This window comes from Portunus trituberculatus, chromosome 16 (genome assembly GCF_017591435.1).
Source record: "Portunus trituberculatus isolate SZX2019 chromosome 16, ASM1759143v1, whole genome shotgun sequence".
Lineage (NCBI taxonomy): Eukaryota > Metazoa > Arthropoda > Malacostraca > Decapoda > Portunidae > Portunus > Portunus trituberculatus.
In genome coordinates this window covers 607,284-634,179 of record NC_059270.1, presented here as the reverse complement: position 1 = coordinate 634,179, position 26,896 = coordinate 607,284, and the positions used below count along the sequence as shown (strand labels likewise).

The following is a 26,896-nucleotide window of genomic DNA, read 5'->3' as shown; positions in this document are numbered from 1 at the left end:
TGCCTCTCACTCGCTCTTGTCTCCACATCTAAGAAAAAAAGATCTTTTTCATTCAGCAAGTAAGTCTCTCTTGGAACTTTGTAACTCCATGCCTGTTTCTGTATTTCCATCTTCCTAGTCCTACGACTTAACTTGAGAGAGAGAGAGAGAGAGAGAGAGAGAACCATCTGACAAACCACAATATTTAGTTGATTTCACATGATGAGTGTTTTCATATCTATTTTCTATGAGGAAGGTTTCAAAACATTCCGAACGTTTTATTGCACACGTGGTAGACGGCCACTGTTTTTCTACACGCAGACTTTATGTCGGGGAATAACCCGACTGCTTTACCACGACTTTCATAATATTATATGGTAAAAGTGGGCGGGATCCCATCAACCAAAGGCATTTTGGCGGTGAATTATCCCGTGCACCGTCATAACATTGTCAAAGACACCGCCAACCTCCACCGAAGTGACGGATTGTGTATCTAACCTTCGTCACGTGAGTATAGTTGAAGTTGGAAGGGTTTTTAAAGGTATTTTTAAGGTTTTAGTGAGTCAGTGACAGATTAACAATATATCTGCATTATAAACAGGTGAAACTTGAGAACCTGGGCTAGTCATCTCTGTGGCCTTGGAAAACAGTCTTGGTGAGGGAGCAAAGCGTTTGTAATGGTGTTTTCAAGGTTCTAGCGACAGATTAACAACATATTTCTGCATTATTAACAGGAAAAACACTCTTGGAAACCCGGTAAGTCATCTGTGGCCTTGGAAAACAGTTGTGGAGAGAGAGAGAGAGAGAGAGAGAGAGAGTAGCCTACTGTTACGTTGAGCAGCCCCCTCCCTCAACAAACAAACAAACAAACAAACACACACACACACACACACACACACACACACACACACACACACACACACACACACACACACACACACACACACACACGAATAATGATGATAACGCTACTACTACTACTACTACTGCTGCTGCTGCTGCTGCTGTTACTGCCTCACACACTTCCATTCCTCATTTCTTCCTCCTGCTTTATGCATTTCAGGCGGGCAACAGCAGGAAACACTTGAGAACTGAAGGAAATGTTGACGAGTTGACACGGGGAGGGACGGGGGTGGATGGGGCGGCGTCTGGGTCCCTGTCATGGTGGGTGCCGGGAGGTTTAAAGAGGGGTATACATAACCATCGCCTTATTTAACACAGTAATGGCTATTCATCGACTTTGGCAGTTGATTCTGGCTTTGCTTCACTCTCTGGGTCTGGAAATAGAGGGAGAATGCAAACAAACATTGGTGGACTGACATGGGGGAAGGCAAGGCGGAGGTGCTTCTGTGGGCCAATATTTACGTACGTAATTCATTTAAAAAATCGCCACAAGAAAACAGGCTCCCAGACTGGTATACACTACACTTTTAGATACGACAAATAATTTAACTAATAGCCAAAATATAATATCCCTACCGGGTGGTTTATTTACTTAGCGCGGTCAAACTAAAAGTCTTTATGTCAAATCAACGGGTCAGAAACACATCAGAATGTCGAGATGGAAAACGCAGCCACATTACATTATATTACATTTTCTGAATAAGGAAAATTTTCGCTTTTCAGCCAAATGAAGAAAACACTGATTACTTGTCGTATAAAGATTTTTGTTTTCTATTTTGGAACCGCTAAAAATTTTGAATTTGAAAATATTAATAGTTAGACTAAATATTATGGAATATTGTTATTTGAATCATGTTTTTCATACATTTGAAGTGTTAAATCAAGCACCAGAACAACCCTGCGCGTGGTAATTAAAAAAAGTTATATTTTACGCAGTGACAGTGTTATTTTTTTTCGATAAACCAAAACACAAATAGACTCGATTTTATTGTGGCTTGAAACTTGCTTCACTTCGCTAATAACAAATCAGCTATCAGAACAATGCCAACTCCATTAATAAAGGAAAAATAATTTAAGCCTTATGCCGAAATATTTTTTTGTTTTCATTTGGAATGACTCCACCTCCCCCGCCCTCACTCCCTCACTCCACCTCTCCCTTCCACCGCCACTTCCTCCTACTCCCAGTCCAGAAAACACCTCGAAACACATGCAAAACCAGAGAAAAGTCACAAAATACGTTTAGTTTTCGTAGTATAGTGGGAGGCGGCAGGGTCGAGCGGGGCGGGGCTGGGCCGGGTGGGAGCGTGGGAGTAGCCAGCTGGTGGAGACTGGAGACTGGAGAGAGTGCTATAGTGCGGTTGGTGATGGTGTGTTGTGGTGTGTTATGGTGTGGTGTTTTGTGTGATGGTAATGGTGGTGGTGGTGGTAGTGATGTGGTGTGGTGTGTTTTGTAGTAATGGTGGAGGTGATAATTTTGGTGTGTGGTGGTGTGGTATGGTGTTGTGATGGTAGCGGTCGTGGTGGTGGTGGTATTGTGCGGTCTAGCGATGGTGGTGGTGGTGGTGGTGTGGTGTGATGGTGGTTGTGGCGGTGGTGGTATAGTCTGACCATTTTTGAAGATCGTTTAGGCGTTGGCTTTTTCGGGGATTTCTCGGCCTGCGGCGCTGCCGAACCTTGTGCTGGGTAAATTAAGGGATTATGTGTCAATGAGGTGTAGTGTGGTGTGTGAGTGGTGGTGGTGGTGGTGTGGTATGGTATGGTGACTGCTACCAGATGAACTGACGTGTGTGTGTGTGTGTGTGTGTAATGAATGACCATCTATTTATATTTGAAGATCACTACTATGCTTATGTGCTCATATGAAAAGAGCAAGCCTAGTTTCGTAAGCAATAACTCTAGAAACGTAAATTTGAGCACCATTTATTTGAGTTTACATGAAGTGTGGCGGTGATGTAGTGAAGGTGCTGAGCGTAGGATCGGGGAGACGCCCAGGTTCGAATCCCACCACGTAAAACTGCCATTTGTCGAGTGGTTTAAAGTTACCTACATGTCACAATGATACCCAGGTTTTAGGGGATTACATCAAAGATACTTGGGTGGTGATATGGGCCCTAATATGGGTACCACTACAAAATAAAATTGCCTGCGCCACTAATGGGTGGAAGTTAAACAGCGCTTCCTATACGTACTCTTCAAGTACACCTACAGGCGCCATAGGCCATAACATTAAAAAATAAATAATAATAATAATAAAGTAAGGTTCTCATGTTTAAAATTTTCCACCTAATTGACTGGCGGTTTCCATTTGAATGAAAACTTGTAGCAGTAGTAGTATATATTAGTAGTAGTAGTAGTAGTAGTAGTAGTAGTAGTAGTAGTAGTAGTAGTAGTAGAAGTAAAAGAAATATTTCAAGGGAGTGGGAATAGGAAGGAGTAGACTTTATAAAGGAGTTGTGGCTTAATCAATCTCAATAGTTAAATATCATAGGCCAGCAGAAGTCGTGCGTGACATGTCAATTAATTAAGCCTATTCAGCTCCTTGGTCAACCCCACTCCATATCCGCTTCCCTATCACCACTTCATCTAGACCGCTGTAAGGCTGGGCGCACATTGAAACGCAGGGCAAGGCAGAGCAACGCAGGGCAACAGAGGCGTGGTGCGCACATTGAGAAGCAGCCTGTCATCCTATGCAGGTCTGCGGTCATGGCTGTTGCTCAAGATTACCTGAGAAACACACACACACACACACACACACACACACACACACACACACATCATCGGAAAGCCTATTATCTCAGTCGTACGCTGCCATACAACAATATACTCACCATCTTTGAACTGTAGAGTGGATGGAATCTTAGCCCATATCTCGTCTCTCAGTGACCCTTTCATGTCATCCAGTTGTATGAGTTGCATCGTCCAGGACTTTGTGTTGGCGGACGGCTTCAAAGTTCTTCAATGGACGACATTATATGGATACTGAGGATGTGACTTTCTGCGCCGCACGTGTCCAGAAAATTACGTTTCAAAGACTGCGTGACGGAGGCCGAAACAAGTCTGCGCACTGTGTTGCCCTCAGTGTCAATGTGCGCGCTTACATTTAAAATAGTGAGATGCAGTTTTCTGTGCTGCATTGTCTGTGTCACCTGCGTCTCAATGTGTGCCCGGCTTAAAGGACAGAGCTAAGGTGTTCAGTATAGAAGAGAATGGATTGTTATCAGGAAGTTTGCGTTAAAACATAATTCGTACGTATTTAAAGCCATTTTTACTATAGAGAAGCTTTATTTAGGTGTTGATACATTGAAAGTACAGTTATTACCTTATTTTTGCCTATATCAATAATTTAAGTGGCATTCTCGTAAAGAAACCATCCCGCCAGTAGGTTTAGACAAGGCATACCATTCCATTCCACCAACCTAACCTAGCCTAGCATTGCCACCATTGTCCTAATATAGATGTCCCTTCAGTTCTCCTTGTTCCCCGCCCCCACCTTCATGAAAAATATGGGTTATGAAAGTAAAAGGTAGTGGTGGTGGTGGTGGTGATGCTAGTGATTGTCTTCCCTGGTGTGGTGAAGCCTTACAGTTCACCACACCAGCATTCTTCCTCACCACACACTAGAAGCTACTCGTTACTTGCACCAATACAGCATAGAGGTGGTGGTGGTGGTATTCCTTCCTGTATTAAGAGTATTTATTTATTTATTTATTTATTTATTTATTTATTTATTTATTTATTTATTTATTTATTTATTTATTTATTTTCTTTCTTTCTTTCTTTCTTTTTGCCTTGCTGTAACCAGTACCCTTTATCTTTCATCACTACTCTGTCCACCTCTCCAATGCAAGAGTTAACCAGTACTCTCAATCATTCACCACTACTCTGTCCACCTCTCCAATGCAAGAGTTAACCAGTACTCTCAATCATTCACCACTACTCTGTCCACCTCCCCAATGCAAGAGTTAACCAGTACTCTCAATCATTCACCACTACTCTGTCCACCTCCCCAATGCAAGAGTTAACCAGTACTCTCAATCATTCACCACTACTCTGTCCACTTCCCCAATGCAAGAGTTAACCAGTACTCTCATTCACTACTACTCTATCCACCTCCCCAATGCAAGAGTTAACCAGTACTCTTAATCATTCATCACTTCTGTCCACCTCTCCAATGCAAGACTTAACCAGTACTCTTAATCATTCACTCTGTGTGTGTGTGTGTTCTCTTCATTACCTCCAATGCAAGAGCCATACCAAGAACATTTTACCGTGCGTGTGTGTGTGTGTGTGTGTGTGTGTGTGTGTGTGTGTGTGTGTGTGTGTGTGTTCTCTCTTCATTACCTCATACACACAGCCATACCAAGAACATTTTACCGAGCAAGTTTGTTTCTTTCCAGATGCAGATCTTCGTGAAAACCCTGACGGGGAAGACCATCACCCTTGAGGTCGAGCCTTCCGATACTATTGAAAATGTGAAGGCGAAGATCCAGGACAAGGAAGGTGAGGGAGGGTGTTATGAGGTGTGACAAGATTATTTTTAACTATCAAGGAAGGGAGGTAGGATAGTCAAAATTGCAGGGAAGGTGGAGGAAACATGGAGGAAGGTCTGTCGGTGGAGGTAGCTTGTGGAGGGTGATATGGTGGAAAGATTGCCGTCCACATCCTGAATTTTTGTTGAGAAATGGGCGGAGTTGAATGTAGAGATAATGCGTGAAGAGATACGCAGACTACCTCAATGTCACAGTACTATAAAAGGCTGTTATATTCACACTTATAGTTACTTCAAAACTTGCTATCTACATTGAGAAAAAGACTGAATTAAGTGTAGAAATAATGCTTGAAGAGATACACAGACCTCAATGTCCCAGAACTATAAAAGGCTGTTATTTTCAGACCTACAGTTACTTCACAACTTGTTACCCACTGAATATTAGTCAGGTGTTGAAAGGACTGAATTTAGTGTAGAAATAATGCTTGAAGAGATAAACAGACCTATGCCTCACAACTAGAAAAGAGAAAAAAACAATTATTTCCATATTTATCCATAGGTACTAAAATTGATTCCATTTAACAGGTATTCCTCCTGACCAGCAGCGACTGATCTTTGCCGGCAAGCAGCTTGAGGATGGCCGCACCCTCTCTGACTACAACATCCAGAAAGGTGAGAACTTAACACAGTGAGGGATACAATAAGGGAAGCTGCAAGAGGCTGTACTATCAGGGCTACGTGTGGCAGTCCCTGTTTAACTCATTCAGTACTGAGATGCATTTTTATTACCTTGATTTTACTGTCAGTATTTAACGTTCCTGCCATTTCTGACTTAAATCATGCTCCTCGCACTACTACAAAGTGTTACGTAGGGACTAAATTGTATTGCATAGGGAACTTAATTATAGACCTTATATTAACTCTGCATTTCTTATTTTATGGCTAGAATTATAAGAAGTTGTGTTTGCTTTATATTTGTGGCATTTTTAAGTCTAATTTTCTTTATTCACCTTTTTTTTTTTTTCAGTTAATTATGTTCTCCTGTCTTCCATTCACACTCCTTAACAGTTGTGCCTTCAGTATTGTCAAAGAGGGAGGGGAGATATGATTGTTTCCTTTATATTTGTGACAGTTATAACCCTCATTTGCTTTATTTTCCACCTAATCATGTTTATTTCTGACATTTATAGTCCTCGTATTCTTTTTAATATCCACCTGGTCATGCTTATATTTCTGACATTTGTGACCCTGCTATTCCTTCTTACTGACACTTACAACCCTCATATTCCTTCTGTCTAAGATTTACACTTCTCATATTTCTTCTATTTCCACTTAATGTTCCTTATTTCTGACTCAAACTCTCGTATTCCTTCTATATGACACTTTAAAGCCTTGTATTCTTTCCATTTCCTCACCTAATCCTATATATTTCTGATACAAGCCTCACTTTCTAATTTCCCAGAGTCCACCCTTCACCTGGTGCTGCGGCTGCGTGGTGGTGTCATCGAGCCCTCCCTCAAACTCCTTGCTGAGAAGTACAACTGCAACAAGATGATCTGCCGCAAGTGTTATGCTCGCCTCCACCCCAGGTTAGCAATGCCACTCTTGTGCCTTGAATGAACTGGGGTTTTGTCTATCTGGGTGACTTTGGTACCTATTGAGTTTGGTTTGGTGTGGTTCTCTTGATACACTGGTTAAGGGTATGTTAGAAAGTGTGTGAGTGTATTGCTAAGGTTAGAGTTGCCTTGAGTGAAGTAGGGTTGTGTATCTGTGACTTTGGGACCTATTGGGAATGCTTAACTGGTGTGGTTTGGTTCTCTTGATACACTGGTTAAGGTTATGTTAGGAAGGAAGTTTGTAAGTCTAATACTGGTGTTGGGATTGCCTTTTTACTATTCTATTACCTGGTGACTTGGTGTTTTTGGGATCAGGAATGGTGATCTCTTGGTTTTCTTGAGTTTGAACATTGAGTCTTAAATATTGTCTCTTCTTTCACATTTGAGCAAGGATGTTTTAAGTTTCTAATGTATTTCTTATCTGGTGTCTTGGTGTGTCAGGTCATGTTAAGCAGCTGTTGAAGGGGACTCAAGTGATCATGTTTAGTGGTGAAGGTTTTGTCCCCTTTGGAATACTGCTGTGGATGGATGGCTTTGCATGTGTGTGTGTGTGTGAGAAATGAGAGTGCACTGGGGATATCAGTTATTGCATGATTACTGGGGCAAGTGTGCTCTCTCTCTCTCTCTCTCCTCTTCTCTTCTCTCCTCTCTCACCTCTTTTGTGGGTCATTCTGGCTGTAAATCATCACTGTACATTCTCTTACCTTGCTTAGCCAACAGAGCAGACTAAGTGGTTAAAATCAGTGAAATTAGATATGCTAAAGTGCTATGAATTTTGTGTGGAGATACAATGAAGAGTTTAGATAATAAGAGTAGGATTTTGTGTGGCATTAGGAGGCAAGGCTACCAGGAAAAACAGGCAGGGAGTTCCAGTGTACCAGAGAAAGAGATGAATGATGAATGGTTAACTCGTGTGGTTAGAAATGTGGAGATAATATTGGTGAGTGATTGAGAATATGGTTGTCAGTGTTGCAAGGAGCTGTTGTGTTGAATGGTGAATGAATTGGATAGGATAAGTTGAAGTTTGAGGGTGTTCTTGTGCCAGTAAAGTGAAAGATAGCATTGGATTTAACTTCAAGGTGTGTGTAGTTAATTTATTAGCGTTTGTCTTCAGTTGGATATATAGAATTGAAATATAAGTAATAGTATATCGGAAGTGTGTTGTGGTGGGCATGTTAGAGAGATAGAGAGTGGGTGTGGGTGTAATGCAATCAGGGGCCTGTATGTTTGCTGGCTGAGCTGGCTTGGCACAGGGCAGAGAAACACACCCCTCACACACACACGCACACTTTCAGGAATAGATTCCGAGAGAAGATGATTTGACTTCAACGCAAAGAATGAAATCGTACCAAGAGAAACACAGAACAGTTCATGATAGAAGTAGATTTGACTTCAACGCAAAGAATGAAATAGTACTGGTAAAATTAAGGAACAGTTCATTATAGAAGTAGATTTGACTTAATTGTAAAGAGTGGCACAGTACCAGCAGAAACACAGAAGTCCATGATAGGTAGATTTGACATGATGAAAATGCCGAAAGGTTCCCTCTTCTGAGGTGTCTTACCCAACACATCACCATGCTGTGACCTTCCTACTGACCACTGAGGAAGCCTGCTTATGTGGCTGCCTCTCTTTAACCTGTTGTGACTCCTTCCTTTGTTCCAGGGCCACCAACTGCCGCAAGAAGAAGTGTGGCCACACCTCAAACATCCGACCCAAGAAGAAGATTAAGGGTTAAGCTTTTGGTGTTCCTTAAGGAGATATTACAAAGCACTGGAGAGAATAGGTAAAGCATTACATGGCTCCAATAAAGTCAATCTCCAGCTTTACTCCTTGTTTTCTTCCTCATAAGTGTGATATCTTTACTGTGGCTGGTCTCATTGCAAGCATTGAACCATGATGCCAGACTATACCCAGCAGAGTGGCACCACACCACCACCACCACCTAGAGAGAGAGAGAGAGGGATCAGTGGCTATGTCAGTTGGTCTTCAAGTAACTACCTTGCGTCCCATCCTGTAACCTCGCCTATCTTGACAGCAACATTACTACAAGAGATTTTATCCTTAGTGTAGTAAGGTGACTCAAGACTGTCCCCCTTCCCATCTTGTTTGGGGTAAGTTAAGTGTGGGTGGTGTGTGTTTGTGGGTTTGGTGCTCATGTCGAGTGATTTAATAAGAAAAAACATCATGCAGGTAACTAATCTGCATCTCAAGCTCATTTTCACATACTTTGATGCTTATTCTCATGTCCACATTAACTTCAGTGCACTGGGAATAGGGTAGAGACTTGACCAAGATAAAGGGTGTAATTTCAGAGAAGCAAAGTGATGTGTGTGTGTGTTGGGCCCATATTTGGAAATGCTTTGCTCTCACCACTTTAGTCCACTGGGAATAAGGTAGAGACTTGGACAAGATTAAAGGGTGTAATTTCAGTGAAGCAGTGATGTGTGTGTGTTGGGCCCACATTCAGAAATGCTTTGCTCTCTCACCATGACTATTTCTTAAGGTTACAGAGATGATTAGCAGGGTTTTCAAGTGTTTCTAGTTAATAATGTAGAAATCTTGTCACTGCCTGTAGAATGGTAAAAATGCCCTAAAACGTGTGAATTTAAATAAAGCCTTTTTGAAATACTGGTGAAGCACAGAAGTGTTTGAGAATACAAGCCTTAGGTTCAGAAGAGGCATATCTATTTTTCCTCTTCTATCTGTCCCTTCGGTGTGAAAGTGAACAGGATTAGGTTCAAGTGGGTATTGACATTTTATTATCAGGGTATCAAAACTCAGGATAAGAAAACAGGAATACTTTATTTCACAACTTGACTCATGTAAATTCATACTTTACCCCTTCTGTACTGGGACGCATTGTTTACCTTGAGATTTAGGTATGATTAGACATTTTTATTTGCATTAGGAAGGCTCTATGGAGGTCAGAAGGTTAATGGCCAGAGTCTTTACTATTTTAATCCCCACATGAGTTTCTGAAGCTGTATAAAACCACCGAATAGTAACCAGAATGAATATGGAAATGTGTCCTGGTACTGAAGAGTTTGAATAATATTGAGGCCTTGCATTAAATAGAAGTTGGTTATAAATTTACAAAAGGAAAAAGTGGAGAAATAATAAGTACAAAAATATACATCTGAACATTAATCCTTCACTCACATTTACAAAAACACATCAACTACTACTACTATTACTTTCACAGCCCCACCACACACACGACTCCTTTCAACAGACACCATTAAAATGCAGTCTGACCAGCTGACTTATTTACTGGGCACTGTATCCTACATTCACACTCATTATATTGTCAAGAAGGGCAAGATTCTCCTTCACTAGACAGACCAACTTGCCAGAAAGTGACCAATTGACTTATCTACCAACAGCCTTATCAAATCATGAGGTTTTAAGTCTCTATTTGCCACACTTGAGATGCATTTTCTTATTTTACAGCCACACATGAATTGCACAATCTATTTTTTATCCTTTTTTCTTGTTATAAAGAGGCTATTCTGTGATGTGGGTTCTTGTACATGGATAAGGCAAGGTTTGTGTCAGCGAGGGCGATGGGAGAGGGCAGTTGGCTCCGGCGTTCTGAGTGCTGGTGTGGGAGGGTCTGCATCTTCTGTCCGGTCAAATATAGTGGAGATGCGGTGGTGGCGGTGCTGAGGTCTCCGTGTTGTGCTGGAGGTGGAGGTAGAGGAGGAGGAGGATGACCAACCTTGTAGCTTCTCTCCGTGGTAGCTGAGAGGAAAGAGAAAGTTAGATTGATTGGAAAGGAAATGTTCAACTATTTTCTTATGTGATGACAAAAAGTACTGCATTGCTACGCATTCCCATAGTCTTGAATTTTGATTGATTTTGTTACACACACACACACACACACATTCTCTCTCTCTTTATATAGCATCATTTTGTGTTAATTTACATGAGAACTGACATTTTAAAATTCAACTGAAGGAAGAGATCAATATAAACATGGACACAAGAAACTCTATTGACAAAATAATATACCAAATGATGGCAAAGAACAAAATAGACAAACAACAAAAAAAAAAAAAAAAAAAAAAAACTAGAAAATAGAAAAGTGACAAGGAAAATATACCAACTGAAAGAAGGAGAATAATTAATAGAAGGAATAACATTAACTAGTATCACCAATTGAAGACTTAACACAGAGCCAGCCAAGACCACACTTACCCAAAGCCCTTCCTATCAAGTGGGTGCTGTCCATCTCCCTCCAGAGCATAGGGCATCCCAGCTGAGCCTGCCCCCAGCCCCTGTCCCTCCTTCCAGCCCTGAGCCTCCATCATGCGGCGGCCAAACCCTCGCGTGTGGGCCTCAAATCTGCCAATAGTAGGGGGTGGTGTGGGGCCTGAAAATAAGGAGAGGTGTCAGTAAAGGAGGAAATGCAAGGGATGGGTGTCAGGAGGGGAGGAAATGAGGCAGCTAAGAAAAATTAATGGGGAAACTGAGAAGGAAGGAAATGAGGCAAAGTCAAGAAAAGTGAATGGAGACACAGAGAGAGAAATGGAATGCAACAGGGAGGCAAGAAAAATTAATGGAGAGACAGAGAGAGGGAGGAAATGAGGCAGAATCAAGAAAAGTGGAGAAACAGAAAAGCAAGAGTTAATGGTCTCAATCATTCATCCCTTTCTCTGGTACACTGGAACTCCCTGCCTGCTTCTGTATTCCCAACTTCCTATGACTTGAATGAATGGAGATACAAAGATAGAAAAACCAGTATTCTCAATCATTCACCCCTTTCTCTGGCACACTGTGGAACTCCCTATCTGCTTCTGTATTTCCAACTTCTTATGACTGAAGAAACAGAGAGAGATATGCAAGAGTTAACCAGTACTCTCAATCATTCATCCCTTACTCTAGCAAACTCTGGAACTCTCTAGCTACTTCTGTATTTCCAACTTCCTATGACTTGACTTCATTTAAGCGAGAGGTTTCAAGACATTTATCCCTGAAGCTCTATGAAACTGTCAAATAGTAAGCAGAATGAATATAAAAATGTGTAATAGAACTGAAAGGGGTTAACATTAAGTACACACCTATTATTCTCCTCTCTCTCCTTTTCCTTGCTTTAGTTGATGACTCTTCCTCTGCCTTTCTCTTGACAAACACAGAGGGTGCCAGACTGCCAGACCTCAGCTTGTCACTCTGCGTCATCTCCACACTGTCCCTCGCATCTTTGTCACCAGCACCTGTGGAGAGATTTTATTCCATTTACTTATTCTTCTTATGTGGGAGGCTCTGATTAACCACTTCAATACAGGGATACAGTTTTTTTACGAGTTTTAGGAGTGAATAGACAGTTTTATTTAATTAGAAAAGGTCTATGAAGGTCAGAAGATTTGTGGTCCAGTTTAATAGTAAAATAGTAACCAGAATAAATATGAAGATGTGCCATGGTAGTAAAGAGGTTAAGAACATTATATAAAAAGGAAGATATTTAAAAATGTCATCTCCACACTGTCCCTTGCAACTTTAATAACTATGGAGAGTTTTTATTGCATTTATTCAAACACATACACACACACACACACCTTCCTCATAGTACACAGACATGTCCACATCCCATTCATCAGCTGTCTGTTCATCAAAGTCGCCTTGCTGTGCCCGCCAGTACTGGGCATCTGTGTAGAAGACCAGGCCTGACCCACCCTTCTCCCACACCACCTGCAGGAACAAAGACACACATAGGTTAGTGAACTGTGTATGTGGGACAGAGTGAGTGCATAGAACTGGTGAACTTGTGTTTCTCCAGTTAATAATGTAGAAATCCTGTCATTCTGCCTCTAGAACTGTAAAAACACCTTAAATAACTAGTGTAAATTTAAATAGAGCCTTTTGAAACAGTGGAGGTGAAGCAAAGAAAAGTTTGAGAGTAAAATACATGTTAGTGGAGTGTGTATGTGGGAGAGAATGAGTAAACAAAGAGAAGAACTGGCAAAAATAATGACGGCTGTGCGTGGTTTATGTAAAGGGAGTAAGTGATAAAGGAAGAAAGCAACAGAGGTGAGGCTGTGGTGTGTATGTGGGAGAGAATGAGTGAACAGAGAGGAAAAATGGTGAAAGTAATGATGTGTGAGTGATTTATATACTGGGAATAAGTGAACTGAGTGAGAGAAGCAGGAAGAATGCATACGAGGTGAAGCTGGACTGTGTATGTGGGAGAGGAGGAGTGAATGGAGGGAAGAAATGGTGAAAGTAATGATAGGTGTGAAAGGTTTATGTAAAGGAAATAAGTGAACCGAGTGAGTGAGTGAGTGTTGAATGGAAGGTAAAATAAATAATTAAATAAATAAATAAATAAATGAGTTGAAAGGAATATTGGTTTGAAAAAGACACATTTCAAGAAAAAGATTGACTGATAGATGCATTTATTGATAGGGAAAAATAAAGTGTGTGTGTGTGTGTGTGTGTGTGTGTGTGTGTCTTACCTCCAGCTCCTCTTCAAAGCGCCTCTCCTTGATGCGGTCCTGGGATGTGACGTCTTCATGGAAGGACTCATACCTCTCCCACTCCTCCACCTCTGCTCCATCCTGCCGGCAAACAAGATCAAACTATAAATCTTGCCAATCTATCACCAGAACCATAAAAATACTCTTAAAAATATGGATATCTTCAACTGGAGCCTTTGGAAAGCAGTGATGGTGAGAGAGCATAGTGTCTAAAAAGCAAAGGTGAACTTGTCCTATTCCTCTCCATATATGAAGGTGTCACTTCCTCACCTCTTCCTCCTTCTTTAGTTCTAGTCGAGGTCCTAAAGATGACATCCTCCTCTTCTCCCTCCTCCTCCTCTTCTGCTGCTCCTCAAAGTCTGCTGAGGTTGGAATGAGATGGCCAGTGGCAGTGAAGGCGATGTTTGCCTCTTTCCCACCTTCACTGCCCTCCTGGCCGGCCACCACACTTGTTCCGTAGTCAAAGGCACCTGGCCAAACCGCTTCTTGCCTCTGTTGATCACAAAACAGGGTTAGTCTTTACTACTATGCTCTTATGAACCTCACTGGTAAACTTTGGAACTCCCTGCCTCCTGCTGTATTTTTTTCTGTACTTCCATCTTCCTATGACCTGAATGCATTTAAGAGGGAGGTTTCAAGACATGGTACCTGATTCTTTTGGCTAACTCTCTCGGACCTGCTCGGGACTGGCATCTAGGTGGGTTGTTTTTGTTACCTTTGGCCAGATTTCCATTCTTGCATTAAAAAAGGAAAAGATGCTGCATGAATGACAGATGGATAGAGTCATCTAGTCTCTTATAGGTAGAGTAAAAAAAAAAAAAAAAAGAAAAGAAAAAATTGGTAGAGTAAAAAAATAGGGAGTAAAGAAAAAATAGGGAGTGTAAAAAAAGACAAAATAATAGTCAAAAAAGACAAAGTAAAAAAAATTGGCAGAGGAAAAGAATAGGGAGCAGAAAAAAATAGGCAGAGGAAAAGAATAGGTAGCAGAAAAGAATAGGCAGAAGAAAAGAATAGGCGAAAAAAAAAAAATAAGCAGAGACAAATTTGAATAGGAAACAAAAAAATAGGCAGAGGAAAAGAATAGGCAGCAGAAAAAAATTGCTAGATTAAAAAGAATAGGGAGCAGAAACAAGAATAGGCAGCAGAATAAATAGGCTGATGAAAAAATAAAGCAAAAAAAATAGGTAGGTAAAGTAGAAAAATGTATTAATATAGAATGATGCATAGGAACTCTTTAATAGGCAGACTACCAAACTTCCTGACCTTGCTCTGGGGAACTCCAGGCCCAGCTTCTTGATGAGTGTGCCGGGCATCTGGCAGGTTCGGATCAGCATCTTGAAGTGGTGTGTTGGGGTGCCCACGTTGCCCTGTGGCATGATGGGTGGTGGTCGGAATTCCAGGAGATCTCGCACGGTAGCGGACACCAGGCTGAGGGCGCTGTGTTCCTGGTGGGTCTTATATTCCTCGCTGTCTGGTGGAGAGGATGGTATAAAACTATTTTGATTGTATAAATGCACTACAGTTATACTAATAGAATAGATAAAAGTAGAAATGATAACAATAATAATAGGAAAAAGATATAAATTTCCAAGAGTGATTCATTTAACACCATGTCTGGACTCACCACTGGTCTGGGAGTCCCTGAAGTCCACCCCGAGGAGGTAGCAGCGCTGGGGCAGGATATCACCCGAGCGAGTCAGCCAGTGCTTGCGGTCGTACTTCCTCATAAACCTTTCCTGGAGGCTGTCCTTCACCTCCACCACACAGCAGGTCCTCTTTGATGCCTCCTCACTCTGCAGTGGGGGCAGCATTTCCACAAGGGATGAGGAAGGCTGGTCTTTGCTGTTGTTCCTGGCCACACTGCTACTGTCCCCCTCAGACACATTCTGGCCCTCCTTAACACTAGATGTCTTACTGTCACCTTCCTCAACATCAGAAGGCCACTTCCTGCTTGGCTTAACTTGCTTCTTCTTCTCACTGATGAGCGAGGCAAGACCAGCAAGACCAGAGGTTAGCCAGTGATTCTTGGAGCATTCACTGGCTTCATCACCATCACTATCACCTTTCCCCTCACCATCAACCTCTGTCTTGGTGCTATTCCCCACGCTGACATTCTCACCCTCACCAACTCCTGTTCTCTCTGATAACCTGCCTGAGTTACATCCTTTGTCACCGCTATTCACTGTCCCTGGAGCAGTTGTGTCACTGTCCTCCCTGTGGCCACTCCCTGTAGCAGTTGTGTCAGTTGTCTCCCTGTGGTCAGTGTCACTCTTATTCCCAGTACTAGCTCCACCATCAGACAAAATAATAGACTTGTTCAGAATATTCAATAGGTTACTGTGGGGTCTATGGCGGAAATGGAAGCAATTAAATGCCTCCTTTTCTATGAACTCTGAGAAGAAGTTTCGTAAGTCAGCAGAGTGGAAGTTCTCAGGGATGTTAGCGATTATAAAATACATTATGACAGCACGGACACACAATTATGACCAGCTCTAGAGGGAGATATTGACGGGAAAATGATGTTATGAGTGATTAAGACGTTGTATGCGTGTATATGTGTGTATTACGTTCTGGGTGTCCTTAAAAGTGAGGTGATCGGTAGCGCTGGTCCGTTCAGTCAGGCATTACATCCCCCCCTCCTCCCGCTACTGTACCTGTGCCCACCACTAGCTATAACATACACGACTGAGGGACCACATCACTTCACTAATCCTGGCAGTACGGAAAGGAGAGCTGCCCACCTACCAGTTACCACACACACCAAGTCCACTGTGTCCTAAGCTGGTTACGCCCTCCTCAACTGACAGCCACCCACGCCACTAGGACGGTTGAGGGAGTAGCAATGTTGTCATGAAGGGACTTATTCATCTAAGCAGCCTTTCCTCGTGACAGAACAACTTTGCAGAATTAAACGTTTGCTTCACTACCACATAAACACAGACTGGTAGTGGTGGTGGTGGTGGGCCTTTGTAACGGGTTCATTATCAGCTTTTGCTCTTGCTATTTTCTATTGTATTTTGCCCTTTGAGAATCATTTAGCTTCTTTGTTGTCTAATACTATTTCAGAATATTTCAAGCCAGTTCTTTACTATTGAACAGGCACATCAGTGAGTCATTTCGTTTCTAAGTTGATTTTTGTAGCTCCAACCCAGCATCTCATACAAAAAATGGAGAATAGACATGAATAGCAGGATGAAGGAAGTCTGTACTGTGTTGGAACTATATGGAGATAAAACATAGAGGTGCATCGAGTAATTAAATAAAAAAAAAAGTTTCTAGGTGGGAAGAGATAAGCGCCGTTGCAAAAACTTTCCCGCAACTGTGATCTTGCTAGAGAAGGATTGAAGCCTCCAAGCGGGGCGAGTGAGGAGTGAAGGCCGTGAGGAGCAGCTGAGCGGAGGGCCCAGGAATAATTGTCAAGAAAATGGTTTGAGGAAAAAAGATGCCGTGAGGAAAGGATGCACCTGTCTGCCATGGATGGCCCCATCGAGAACTGCGAGGAAATAGAAGCAAATGATATCCATCTTCTTGAGGTACACTGCTGGCTCTTGTCAACCCATTATTTCCTATTTCCTTCTGCCTTTCTCCCTGATGCTGCCTCCCACTGCCTCGACCAGCTGTTATAGCATCCCCAGTGCCTCCCTGTGCCTCTCTTCACGTCTCCACTGGGCTGGTGTGCCTCCATAAATACTTATCGAGGTGGCCCAGTTTGGTCCAGCTGACCCTCTCCGCCCCGCCAGGAGTAAACACTGCCAGACACAGCACTCTCTCCCTTACCTCTTTATTTTATCGCTTCCCACAATGCACAAGCTCAATTTTATATCCTTCAGGGTATATTTAGTCCCTGCCAGCCTCTGTCTAGCCAGTACACCTGTTGTATTTACTAATTACTTTGTTTACCTTGACTTTTCTTTCCCCGAGACTCAACACTCTCTCCCTTACCTCTTTATTTTATCTTCCCACAATGCACAGACACGTCTTTATATCCTACAACGTAAATTCAGTCCCTGCCACCCCCTGTCTAGCCATTACACCAGTACACCTCTTGTATTTACTTTGTTTACCTTCATTTTTTTAACCCCCGTCTTGTCTGTTCTGTATTTAATGCGTGTTATTGTGTGTGTATTAACAGAGTGCATACTAGTGACAGGTTGGACGGTTTGTGTGTGTGACTGGTGTTTAATTGGTCTATTATGACGGGGGTCTGCATGATAGGTAATGTTCAGGGGGCTGAGAAACCCTTGTGATAGAGATATACTGATGGGAGTGGCTGTGTTTTAAGGAGCCATTCAGAAATGCTTTACTCTCTCACTATGACTATTTTCCAAGGCCACAAAGGTGACTAGCGGGGTTTTCAAGACTGTTTCTCCAGTTTGTAATATAGAAATCTTGTCACTCTGTCTGTAGAACCTAAAACATTCTTCTCTCTCACAGCGACTATTTTTCAAGAACTCAGAGGTGATTAGCTGGGTTTTCAAGAGTGTTTCTCCATTTGATAATGTAGAAATTGTGTCATTCTGCCTCTAGAACTTTAAAACACCTTAAAAACATTCTTCTCTCTCACCATGACTATTTTTCAAGGCCACAGAGATGACTAGATGGATTTTCAAGAGTATTTCTTCAGTTATTAATGTGAAACTCTTGTCACTCTGCCTCTAGAACAGTAAAAACACCTTAAAAACTTGTGTAAACTTAAATAAAGCCTTTTGAAATATTGGAGGTGAAGCACAGAAGTGTTTGAGAATACAAGCTGTAGTGTGGCAGTGACTAGAAATGTACACAAGAAGCTGCAACAGTGTTTGAGATGAATGGTTAAGAAAATAAGCTACAGAAACAAAATATTAATGAAGAAAATAAAATAAAGAGACTTTCTTGCTATGAAGTCCCACTGCTGTTTCTCACATACAAATATTAGACAGTATGCACCAGTGGTCAGTTTTAATCTCTTTAGTACCAGGATGCATTTTCATATTCACTCTGCTTACTATTTGGTGATTTAATACAGCTTTAGAAACATATGTGGGGATTAGAATAGTGGAGACTGTGACTATTAAACTTTAACCTTCATTTACCTTTCTTAATGCAAGTAAAATCATCTAATCATACCCAAAAGTCAAGGTAAAAATGCATCTCAGTACTGAAGGGGTTAAGGAAGAGTGGTAATAATTGCAGTCTAGTGTTGGGAGTGTCTCAGAATAATGTCCTATTATGTAGAAATACCACTAAGATACTTGGTAAAACTTCTAGCTCTGATATCTCTCTTATTCCATTTTTTGTACAACGTGGGTTTTTCATGGGAATTTATAGACTAAAGGACGTGTTTTTGGGGTATTTCCTATCTGAAAGCCCAGCCGTTAGGGAACTGTCACCCCTCGGACAGTGGCCAGGATGTGAACCCGTGCACTCTGTTTACCTTTCCTGTCTTTCTTCCCTTTAACTGGTTTCAGCATTGCCTTCTTCACTGGTTCCTCCTCGCCTCTCCTCTTCACATGTCCAAAACATCTCAATGTTGTCTCTCTTGTCTTTTCTTTTATGTTGCACACTTCACACAGTCTTCACTTTCTTCTTTACTTTTATAATTGGCTAAATCAAGCTGTCTGTTGCTCTATGCAGTGTTTACTTTCTGGTTGGAGGATACAGGAGTGGCTGGTGACTGTTGATATCCTGCATCATTGTAAATATCAAGGCCTGGATGGATCTTGTTTAGCCTTCACTCTCCCATCATAGAAGTGTGTTTATGTGTGTGTATAACTTCCATTGTGTTCCTTTGAGAGCATCAGGAAGGCAGTGTGTGTGTGTGTAATTTCTGTTGTCTTCTTTTCAGAGCATTAGGGAGGCAGTGTGTGTGTGTGTATGTATGTGTGTGTGTGTATTTACGTATTTGTGATTTACAGGGCCCAAGCTTGGCTCTTCATGTCCTGTCTCTTTTGTCCACATTTATCAAGTTTGTCCTTCATCTGACTGACACTCGCCACACACACCACCTCTCTACTGTGTGTGTGTGTGTGTGTGTGTAATTTTGTCTGTGTTTCTTTCAGAGCATCGGGAAGGGGTCATTCGGGGTGGTGTACAAGGCTGTGTGGCGTGAGTTGATGGTGGCAGTGAAGAAGGTAGAAACAGAGTCAGAGGTGAGTAACTGAAGACACTAACAGACTGGGTACTGTGTCTCTTCCATTCATATCTATCACTTTATATGAGAGCCAGTGTCTTTGTGTCTCTTAAAAATGGTCACTGTGTTAAGTCGATCGCTGGTTAATGATTTTCAATGTATTCTGTCTTACTCAGAAATAGCTTTTTAGACCTATTTTTACACTGCAGGTTCTTCAGTAGCTATGTACCCTGGAGAGAGTAAAAAGGAACCTATTCCCTCTTTTCTGTACCCATGTAAACAATTGTTACTGTGCTCTGGATGTTGAGAAGGGCTGACCGTGGCAGTAAAGAGTTAACAGTCATTCCCTCTTTCTCTTTCTCTTGCCAGGTTAATGAATTCTACAATGAGGTGCAGCAGCTGGCCAAGGTGCAGCATGAGAACATCATCCACCTGTATGGCGCCTGCACGTCTGGTCTCTACAAGTGCCTGGTCATTGAGTTTGCAGATGGTGGCTCTCTCTACCATTGTGAGTCCCTTCCTGCTGCCACCACCCTTGTCTTTCCTGCCCTAGATGGAGCCTGAGTGTAGTATAGTGACTGCTGTACTATTAGCTAGGGAGACACATTGAGGCTGGTCCAGTTGAGGCTTTTATTTATGTTTTAGAGGGAAAAACTAGTTAAGGGCAACATGAAACAAAAATAAAAAAAGGCCCATTTAGTTGCCAGTCCCCTTGCAGGTCCGAAAGAGTTAGCCCAAAAAAAGGGATAAATGTCTTGAAACCTCCCTCTTAAATGAAGTCAAGTCATGGGAAGTTGGAAATACAGAAGCAGGCAGGGAGTTCCCGAGTGTACCAGAGAAAGGGATGAAGGATTGAGACTACTGGTTAACTCTTGCTTTTCTCTCTCTTTTACTCCATTCATTCAAATCATAGGAAGCTGGAAATACAGAAGCAGGCAGGGAGTTCCAGAGTGTACCAGAGAAAGGGATGAAGGATTGAGAGTACTGGTTAAGACAGGGAGACACATGCAGGCTGGTACAGTGTGTGCTTCTCTGTTTCAATATCCATAACTTGTGTGGTGTATCCTATGTTAGTCAGTTTGAAGGAGCATGGTATTAGTTTTCTGTCAGTCGGTCAGTTTCAAAAGTGTAGCAAGAGTAGTGTCTTGTATGGATCAGTTTGAAGGAGCACAATGTTAGTGGTGTATTTTATCAGTCAATTTTGAGAAGCATAACTTGAATGGTGTGTCTTTTGTCAGTCTGTTTGAAGGAGCTTAATATTAGTGGTGTGTTTTCTCTCAGTCAGTGTGAAGGGGTGTAACATTGTCCTTGTGTTTCAGTGCTGCACAACTCCCCCAACACGCAGTACAATCTGGCTCACGGCATCTCCTGGCTGTTCCAGTGTGCCAAGGCTGTCTCCTACCTGCACTCCATCCAGCCACGCCCTCTCCTGCACAGGTTAACTCTTGCATGAGTGAGGTAGACAGAGTAGTGGTGAATGATTGAGAGTACTGGTTAACTCTTGCATCAGAGAGGTGAATGATTGAAAGTACTGCTTAATTCTTGTATTAGAGAGATGGACAGAATAGTGGCAAATGACTGAGAGTACTGGTTAACTCTTGTATCATAGAGGTGGACAGAATTGTGGCAAATGACTGAGAGTACTGGTTAACTCTTGTATCAGAGAAGTGGACAGAATAGTGGCAAATGACTGAGAGTACTAATTAACTCTTGCATTAGAGAGATGAGGATGATTGTCTTAAAAAACCACCCTCTTAAAATGCATTCAGGTCATAGGAAGATGGAAATACAGAAGCAGGCAGGGAGTTCCAGTGTGCCAGTCCTTCCTTTACTAATATCCCACATTTGCACAGGGACCTCAAACCTCCAAACCTGCTACTGACCAAGGGAGCAAAGGTGCTGAAGGTGTGTGATTTTGGCACAGCGTGTGAACTCAGCACTATCATGTCTGACAACAGGGGCTCAGCAGCATGGATGGCGCCAGAGGTGTTTGAAGGTCAGAGAGACACAGAGAGAGAGCTTAATGGTTTGTGAGATGTCTAAGAGTGTGTGTATGTGTGTTTGTGTGTGTACATTGAAGGCAGGTTAGGTTTTTGTATGGAGAGAGAGAGAGAGAGAGAGAGAGAGAGAGAGAGAGAGCAGGTTGTCTTAATGTTGCCTCTTGTCACACCTCACATTTCTTACATCCATATAACTCTTACACACTACCTTAAACACACACACACACCCACCCACACACCCACCCACCCACCCACTTCTTCCTTCCTTCCTTCCTTCCTTCCTTCCTTCCTTCCTTCCTTCCTTTACATTTTATTCATCCTGACATTTCAATCTTATCCATTCTCTTTTTCTTCTATCCTTGCTTTTTTTTTCATCCTCCACATTTCTTTCATATTATTTACCTTTCTCTCTCTCTTCCTTCTTTCCTTCCATCCTTTCACCCTTCCACATCCTCCACAGGGAAGCTCTACACGGAGAAATGCGACGTGTACAGCTGGGGCATCATTCTGTGGGAGGTGGTGACGAGACGCGTGCCATTTGAGGACCTGGGACTGGCTGTGCGAATTATGTGGGCTGTCCATCAGAGGCAGCGTCCGCCCCTCATCACCGGCTGCCCCAAGCTGCTGGAGACCCTTATGAAGCGGTGAGGAGGTGTGGCGGCGCTGGTGGTGTTGGTAGAAATTGTTCATCTGGAGGTGTCTTGCAAAACGACTACTTTAACTCTAAAGGAAGTGAGATAAGATAGTCAGATTTGGAGGGATGATGGAGGGAACATATGTGTAAGAGGAGGAGTGTGGAGGTAACTTGTGGATGGAGATATGGAGGGGTAAGTACTGGAGGAGGGTAGTGTGGAGGTGAAAGGTGGTAGTTATTGGTGTGTTATGCTTATATTAAGTGCAGGAAGTACTGTAGGAGGGCAGTGAGGAGGTGAAAGATGGTAAACAGTGTATGGTAGTTTTATATGAGGTCTGGTAAAAAAGTGAAAGGTAGGTACTGGTATCTCTGTATTAGATGGAGATTGTAGAAAGGTAGTGAGGAGGTGAATGGTGATGAGTAGTGGAGCGTTGTGCTTGTATAAGATAGAGGAAATATATAAGCTGTCTGGTGAAGAGGTGAAGCATAGGTAGTGGTGGTGTTTGGCCTTATATGAGATGGAGGAAGTACTGTAGGAAGGTAGTGAGGAAGTGAAGGGTTGGCAGTGGTGTGTTGTGGTTAGGTTAGGTCAGATACACCCAATACTGTACTACAACCACCACCACTATCCTCTCTGGCAGGTGCTGGGACCACAACCAGGCTCGTCGGCCACGCATGGAGGAGGTGGTGGAGAAGATGTGCTTGGTGACGCGATTTCTCAAGGGCGCTGACGAACCTATTAGTAACCCCCCCTCAGACGACTCAATCACTGGTCAGCCTCCTCTCTCTCTCTCTCTCTCTCTCTCTCTCTCTCTCTCTCTCTCTCTCTCTCTCTCTCTCTCTCTCTCTCTCTCTCTCTCTCTCTCTCTCTCTCTCTCTCTCTCTCTCTCTCTCTCTCTCTCTCTCTCTCTCTCTCTCATGGTTATCTTATTTTCTCCTTGTTTATCTTTAATATTTTCTTCATTTCTGTTATTTCTTTTTTGTTTTATTGTTTTTTTTTTGCTTTGTTTATCTTTTTGTTAGTTTTCAGTTTGTCTCCTATTCTGCTTTTCATTCTCTCTCTCTCTGTCTCTCTCTCTCTCTGGTTCAGTTCTTTGTCCTCAAACAAGTTCTCGTTCCACTTTCTTCTCAATCTGTGTGTCTATAATGGTCACTTTTTACCTGTGTTTATAAATTTACTTAGAGTTTCAACTGATATTAGCTTTGTAGTGTTTACTGTTCCCTGTTTACTGCATTATCCATTAGTAAGCTTGTGGCTGGTACTGTGACTAAGAAAGGGTGTCAAGCTTATTTAAAAGATCAAATTGACATCATGTTTTAAAGTGTGACAATAACTGCATTGGAATGAGCTGTTTATTCTTTTGTGTGTTGTGTGATATTAGCTTTGTATGTGTGTGAGGAACCTTAACTAAGTAGGAGTAGAATTCTAGAGGTCTTAACTAGCCCCTTCAGTACCAGGATGCATTTCCCTATTTATTTTATTCATTTGGTGATTTTATACAGCTTCAGAAACTTACGTGGGGTTTAAAATAGTGAAGATTCTGGCCATTAATTGTTTGACCTCCATAAACCCCTCCTAATGTCAGTAAAATTGTCTAACTACACCTAAAACTCATGGTTAAAATGCATCCCAGTACTGAAGGGTTAAGTGTGTGGTGTGCTGGTGTGTGTTGTGTGTGGTGTCACTAACAAATGTCGTCTCTCTTTCTCTCTTCCTGCACCGTTCACTGGCTTGGTGTGGACACAGGTCAGCGCCCCAAGAAAGGTGTGTGTTAACTCCTGTGTTCTTGTGTTTCCTTACTAGTGGTATGTGGGTTTTTTCTTATGTTAGAAGGAAAACTGACAACATACAACTCAAAAAAGAAGAAAAAAAAAAGAAAGAAAGGCCCCACTTAGTTGCCAATCCCCTTGCAGGTCTGAGTGTTAGTTAAATGTGTGAATAAATAATGTCTCACTGATATAGTACTAAAAACATAGGATTGAAAAAAGTGTTATGTTACTGTTTATATGTGTGTTCCTGGCACCATGAAGCTCTGTCTTGAAGTTGAAGTTGGTTGGTTTTAGTTCTAGTATCCATCACATCTAATGCTCTCCAGAATGTTCAACCACAGTAGTAATCTCTCAGTAAGCAGCTTAAATCTCTTCAGTACCTAGACATGTTTTCATATTCATTCTGGTTACTATTTGGTGAGTTTATACAGCTTCAGAAACACATGGGATTATGATAGTAAAGACTCTGGCCATTAATCTTTTGACCTCCATAGACTCTTCCTAATGCAAATGAAATTGTCAAATCTCACCCAAAAATCAAGGTAAAAATGTATCTCAGTATTGAAGTTACCACTTTACTAGCACCCGTATTCAGAAACACCTCCCCCTCTCACTACGACAATTTTCCAGGGCCACAGAGATAACTAGCTGGGTTTTCAAGACAGTTTCTCCTTTTGATAAACTAGAAATCTTGCCAATCCATCACCAGAGCCATAAAAATACCCTTAAAAACATGAATATCTTCAGGTGGAGTCTTTAGAAAGCAGTGATGGTGAAAGAGCAAAGCGTTTCAGAATACAGGCATAGAGCAGAGTATTTTTAAGTAGTTTTTACATTTCTAAAGGCAGAGTTACAAAATTGCTACATTATTAACTGGAGAAACACTCTTGAAAATCTTGCTAATCATCTGTGTGGCCTTGGAAAAAAGACGTGGTGAGAGAGATGTTTGTTTTTAAGGTGGTTTTATGGTTCTAGAGGCAGAGTGACAAGATTTCTACATTATTAACTGGAGAAACACCCTTGAAAACTCTAACAATCTCTGTGGCCTTAGAAAACAGTCATGGTAAGACAGAAGAGAATTTTTAAGCAAGTTTTTACTATTCAAGAGACAGAGTGATAAGATTTCTACATTATTTATTGGAGAAACAGTCTTGAAAAACCCACTAATCATCTCTGTGGCCTTGGAAAAATGTCTTGGTGAGAGAAAATGGGCCTAGGTCTCATCCAGTAGTGAACTAATACTACTACTAATACCAGTGTGTTGTCCCTGCAGACTCGTACCGATCAGCGTGCATTGATGGCTCCAGCGCGGGACACACCAGCCGTGACGTGAGTGAGCTTTCCTGCAGCACGGAAGACTTGCTACACCCACCTCCTCCCTCCTCCTCCTGCTGCTCCACCAACAGCACCCACAACCACCTCCACCCCCATTCCTTCCCTAACTCCCACCCACACACCCAGCCTAACCCCACTGCCCTCCCACATCCCCATCCTGACCCATTCTCCAGCCCCTACCACCAGCCTCAGCTTAACCCCCTCCCTCTCCACCCACTCCAGCACCCCCACTACCACCACCACTACCACCACCAACAACAGTCTCATATCAACAACAGCAACAATAACAACATCAACAATAATGCAGGTTTTCCAGCGGTTCTTAATGAGGTTAGTTGATTTTTAGTGTGTTTTCTCCACTTTTTGTCTTAAATTTTTGTGGGTTTAAGGTTTTATGGGTTAGTTTTTTTTATTTTACTCTTTTTGGGGGCATTTAAAAGGAGAGATTTTAATAGAAGTGACTTGAAGGGAAGGAAATATTATGTAGATCAGATATTTATGGTTCTCAAATTGAAGTAAGACAATAAAACAGTTAATGGAAGATCTGATGTCCCAGTTTACATTATATACCTCTTGCATTTCTCCCAGCAGCCTTCAGAACTTGTCACTATTTGGTAAGAGGCGACAACACACTCACTTGTCAAATAGCAGGTGTTAAATGATGTCACTTCACACCTTCCCAAAGCTGTCATCATGTGTCAAATTTATCCCCAGTGCCTTCCTTGCATCACTGAGTACGTGTGGTGGTGGTGTGTCAGATGGTGATGGCTCCTCAGTGATATAGTATGTGGGTGACACAGCAGTACCAGACACACAGACACACACACTGACCTCACACAATACAGTAACTCTTGGATTGTTGACTGTTACTGCTGCCTCCCTCTCCTCCCACTGCCAAGATCATTGTAATGTATATGCAAGTGTCTGTATAGTATGTGGGTGACGCAGCTACACCAAACACACATACTCTGACCTCACACAATACAGTAACTCTTGGATTGCTGACTGTTACTGCTACTCCTTCCCCTCTCACTCTCTCATTGTAATGCATATGCTTCTATCAGGTCCCTGTTTTTATTTGAGACTAAATGAAGAAGCTTTGTATTAATTAAACATTGGTATTTGTTCTTTCTGCTCCTGTCCCTCCCTCTGCCCATGAGATCTCTGTAATGCCGCTGGTTTTATAGATTCTCAGTTGTATTTTAAGCTTACATCTGAAGGCATTGTATCACTTTTAAGCATAGGTATTGTTGGTTATGCTGGTTTTTCTCTGCCTTTATCAGTTCCTTATCATACTTCCTTTAAGCCCTTCAGTACTGGGACGCATTTTTACCATGAGTTTTGAGTGTAATTAAACAATTTTATTTACATTCAGAAACGCTTTGCTCTCTCACCACGATTATTTTCCAAGGCCACAGAGATGATTAGCCAGAATCAAAAAGATATCCTTAAAAAACACAAGTATCTTCAACTAGAGCCTTTGGAAAGCAGTGATGGTGAGAGAACAAGCGGTTTGTGAATACAGGCCAAAGAAAGACTGCAGGAGTGTTTATGGGAGTCACTAGTTGGTGTGAAAAATTATGAA

The 26,896-nt window shown here is 42.0% G+C and overlaps 3 protein-coding genes across 8 annotated transcripts in view; 2 read left to right on the top strand and 1 right to left on the bottom strand.

Annotated features, from left to right (window-relative positions):
- The first annotated feature begins 5,226 nt into the window (after positions 1-5,226).
- Positions 5,227-8,816, top strand: LOC123504458 (ubiquitin-60S ribosomal protein L40). The gene is made up of 4 exons (XM_045254983.1): positions 5,227-5,382; positions 5,957-6,043; positions 6,834-6,960; positions 8,653-8,816. The coding sequence occupies exons 1-4, from the start codon at positions 5,280-5,282 to the stop codon at positions 8,723-8,725; spliced, it is 390 nt and encodes a 129-aa protein (XP_045110918.1). The 5' UTR covers positions 5,227-5,279; the 3' UTR covers positions 8,726-8,816.
- Positions 8,817-9,773: 957 nt separating this feature from the next.
- On the bottom strand, positions 9,774-16,441 carry LOC123504456 (G patch domain-containing protein 3-like). The gene is given in 9 exon segments (XM_045254981.1): positions 9,774-10,731; positions 11,188-11,362; positions 12,051-12,203; positions 12,546-12,678; positions 13,443-13,544; positions 13,734-13,927; positions 13,930-13,955; positions 14,727-14,934; positions 15,088-16,441. Coding segments are annotated over 9 exon segments (2,016 nt in total). The 5' UTR covers positions 15,923-16,441; the 3' UTR covers positions 9,774-10,541.
- A 348-nt stretch (positions 16,442-16,789) lies between these two features.
- LOC123504455 (mitogen-activated protein kinase kinase kinase 7-like) overlaps positions 16,790-26,896 on the top strand; it is a 47,619-nt gene continuing 37,512 nt past the window's right edge. Inside the window, exons 1-9 of one of the 6 annotated variants that reach the window (XM_045254978.1) lie at positions 16,790-16,996; positions 19,502-19,591; positions 19,942-20,080; positions 20,892-21,009; positions 21,426-21,568; positions 22,033-22,216; positions 22,848-22,978; positions 23,954-23,971; positions 25,250-25,641. In XM_045254978.1, coding sequence (XP_045110913.1) covers positions 16,922-16,996; positions 19,502-19,591; positions 19,942-20,080; positions 20,892-21,009; positions 21,426-21,568; positions 22,033-22,216; positions 22,848-22,978; positions 23,954-23,971; positions 25,250-25,641 — 1,290 coding nt within the window. In that variant the 5' untranslated portion in view covers positions 16,790-16,921. The remainder of the gene's footprint in view (positions 16,997-19,501; positions 19,592-19,941; positions 20,081-20,891; positions 21,010-21,425; positions 21,569-22,032; positions 22,217-22,847; positions 22,979-23,953; positions 23,972-25,249; positions 25,642-26,896) is intronic. The other 5 variants (XM_045254977.1, XM_045254979.1, XM_045254975.1 and 2 more) reach the window with 5 other exon arrangements.

Excerpts from the sequence above, each read along its gene's own strand:
- LOC123504458 (XM_045254983.1), top strand. The coding sequence starts at position 5,280 with ATGCAGATCTTCGTGAAAACCCTGACGGGGAAGACCATCACCCTTGAG. Across the intron at positions 5,383-5,956 it reads GAAGATCCAGGACAAGGAAG|GTATTCCTCCTGACCAGCAG; the intron begins GTGAGGGAGGGT and ends TCCATTTAACAG. Across the intron at positions 6,961-8,652 it reads TATGCTCGCCTCCACCCCAG|GGCCACCAACTGCCGCAAGA; the intron begins GTTAGCAATGCC and ends CCTTTGTTCCAG.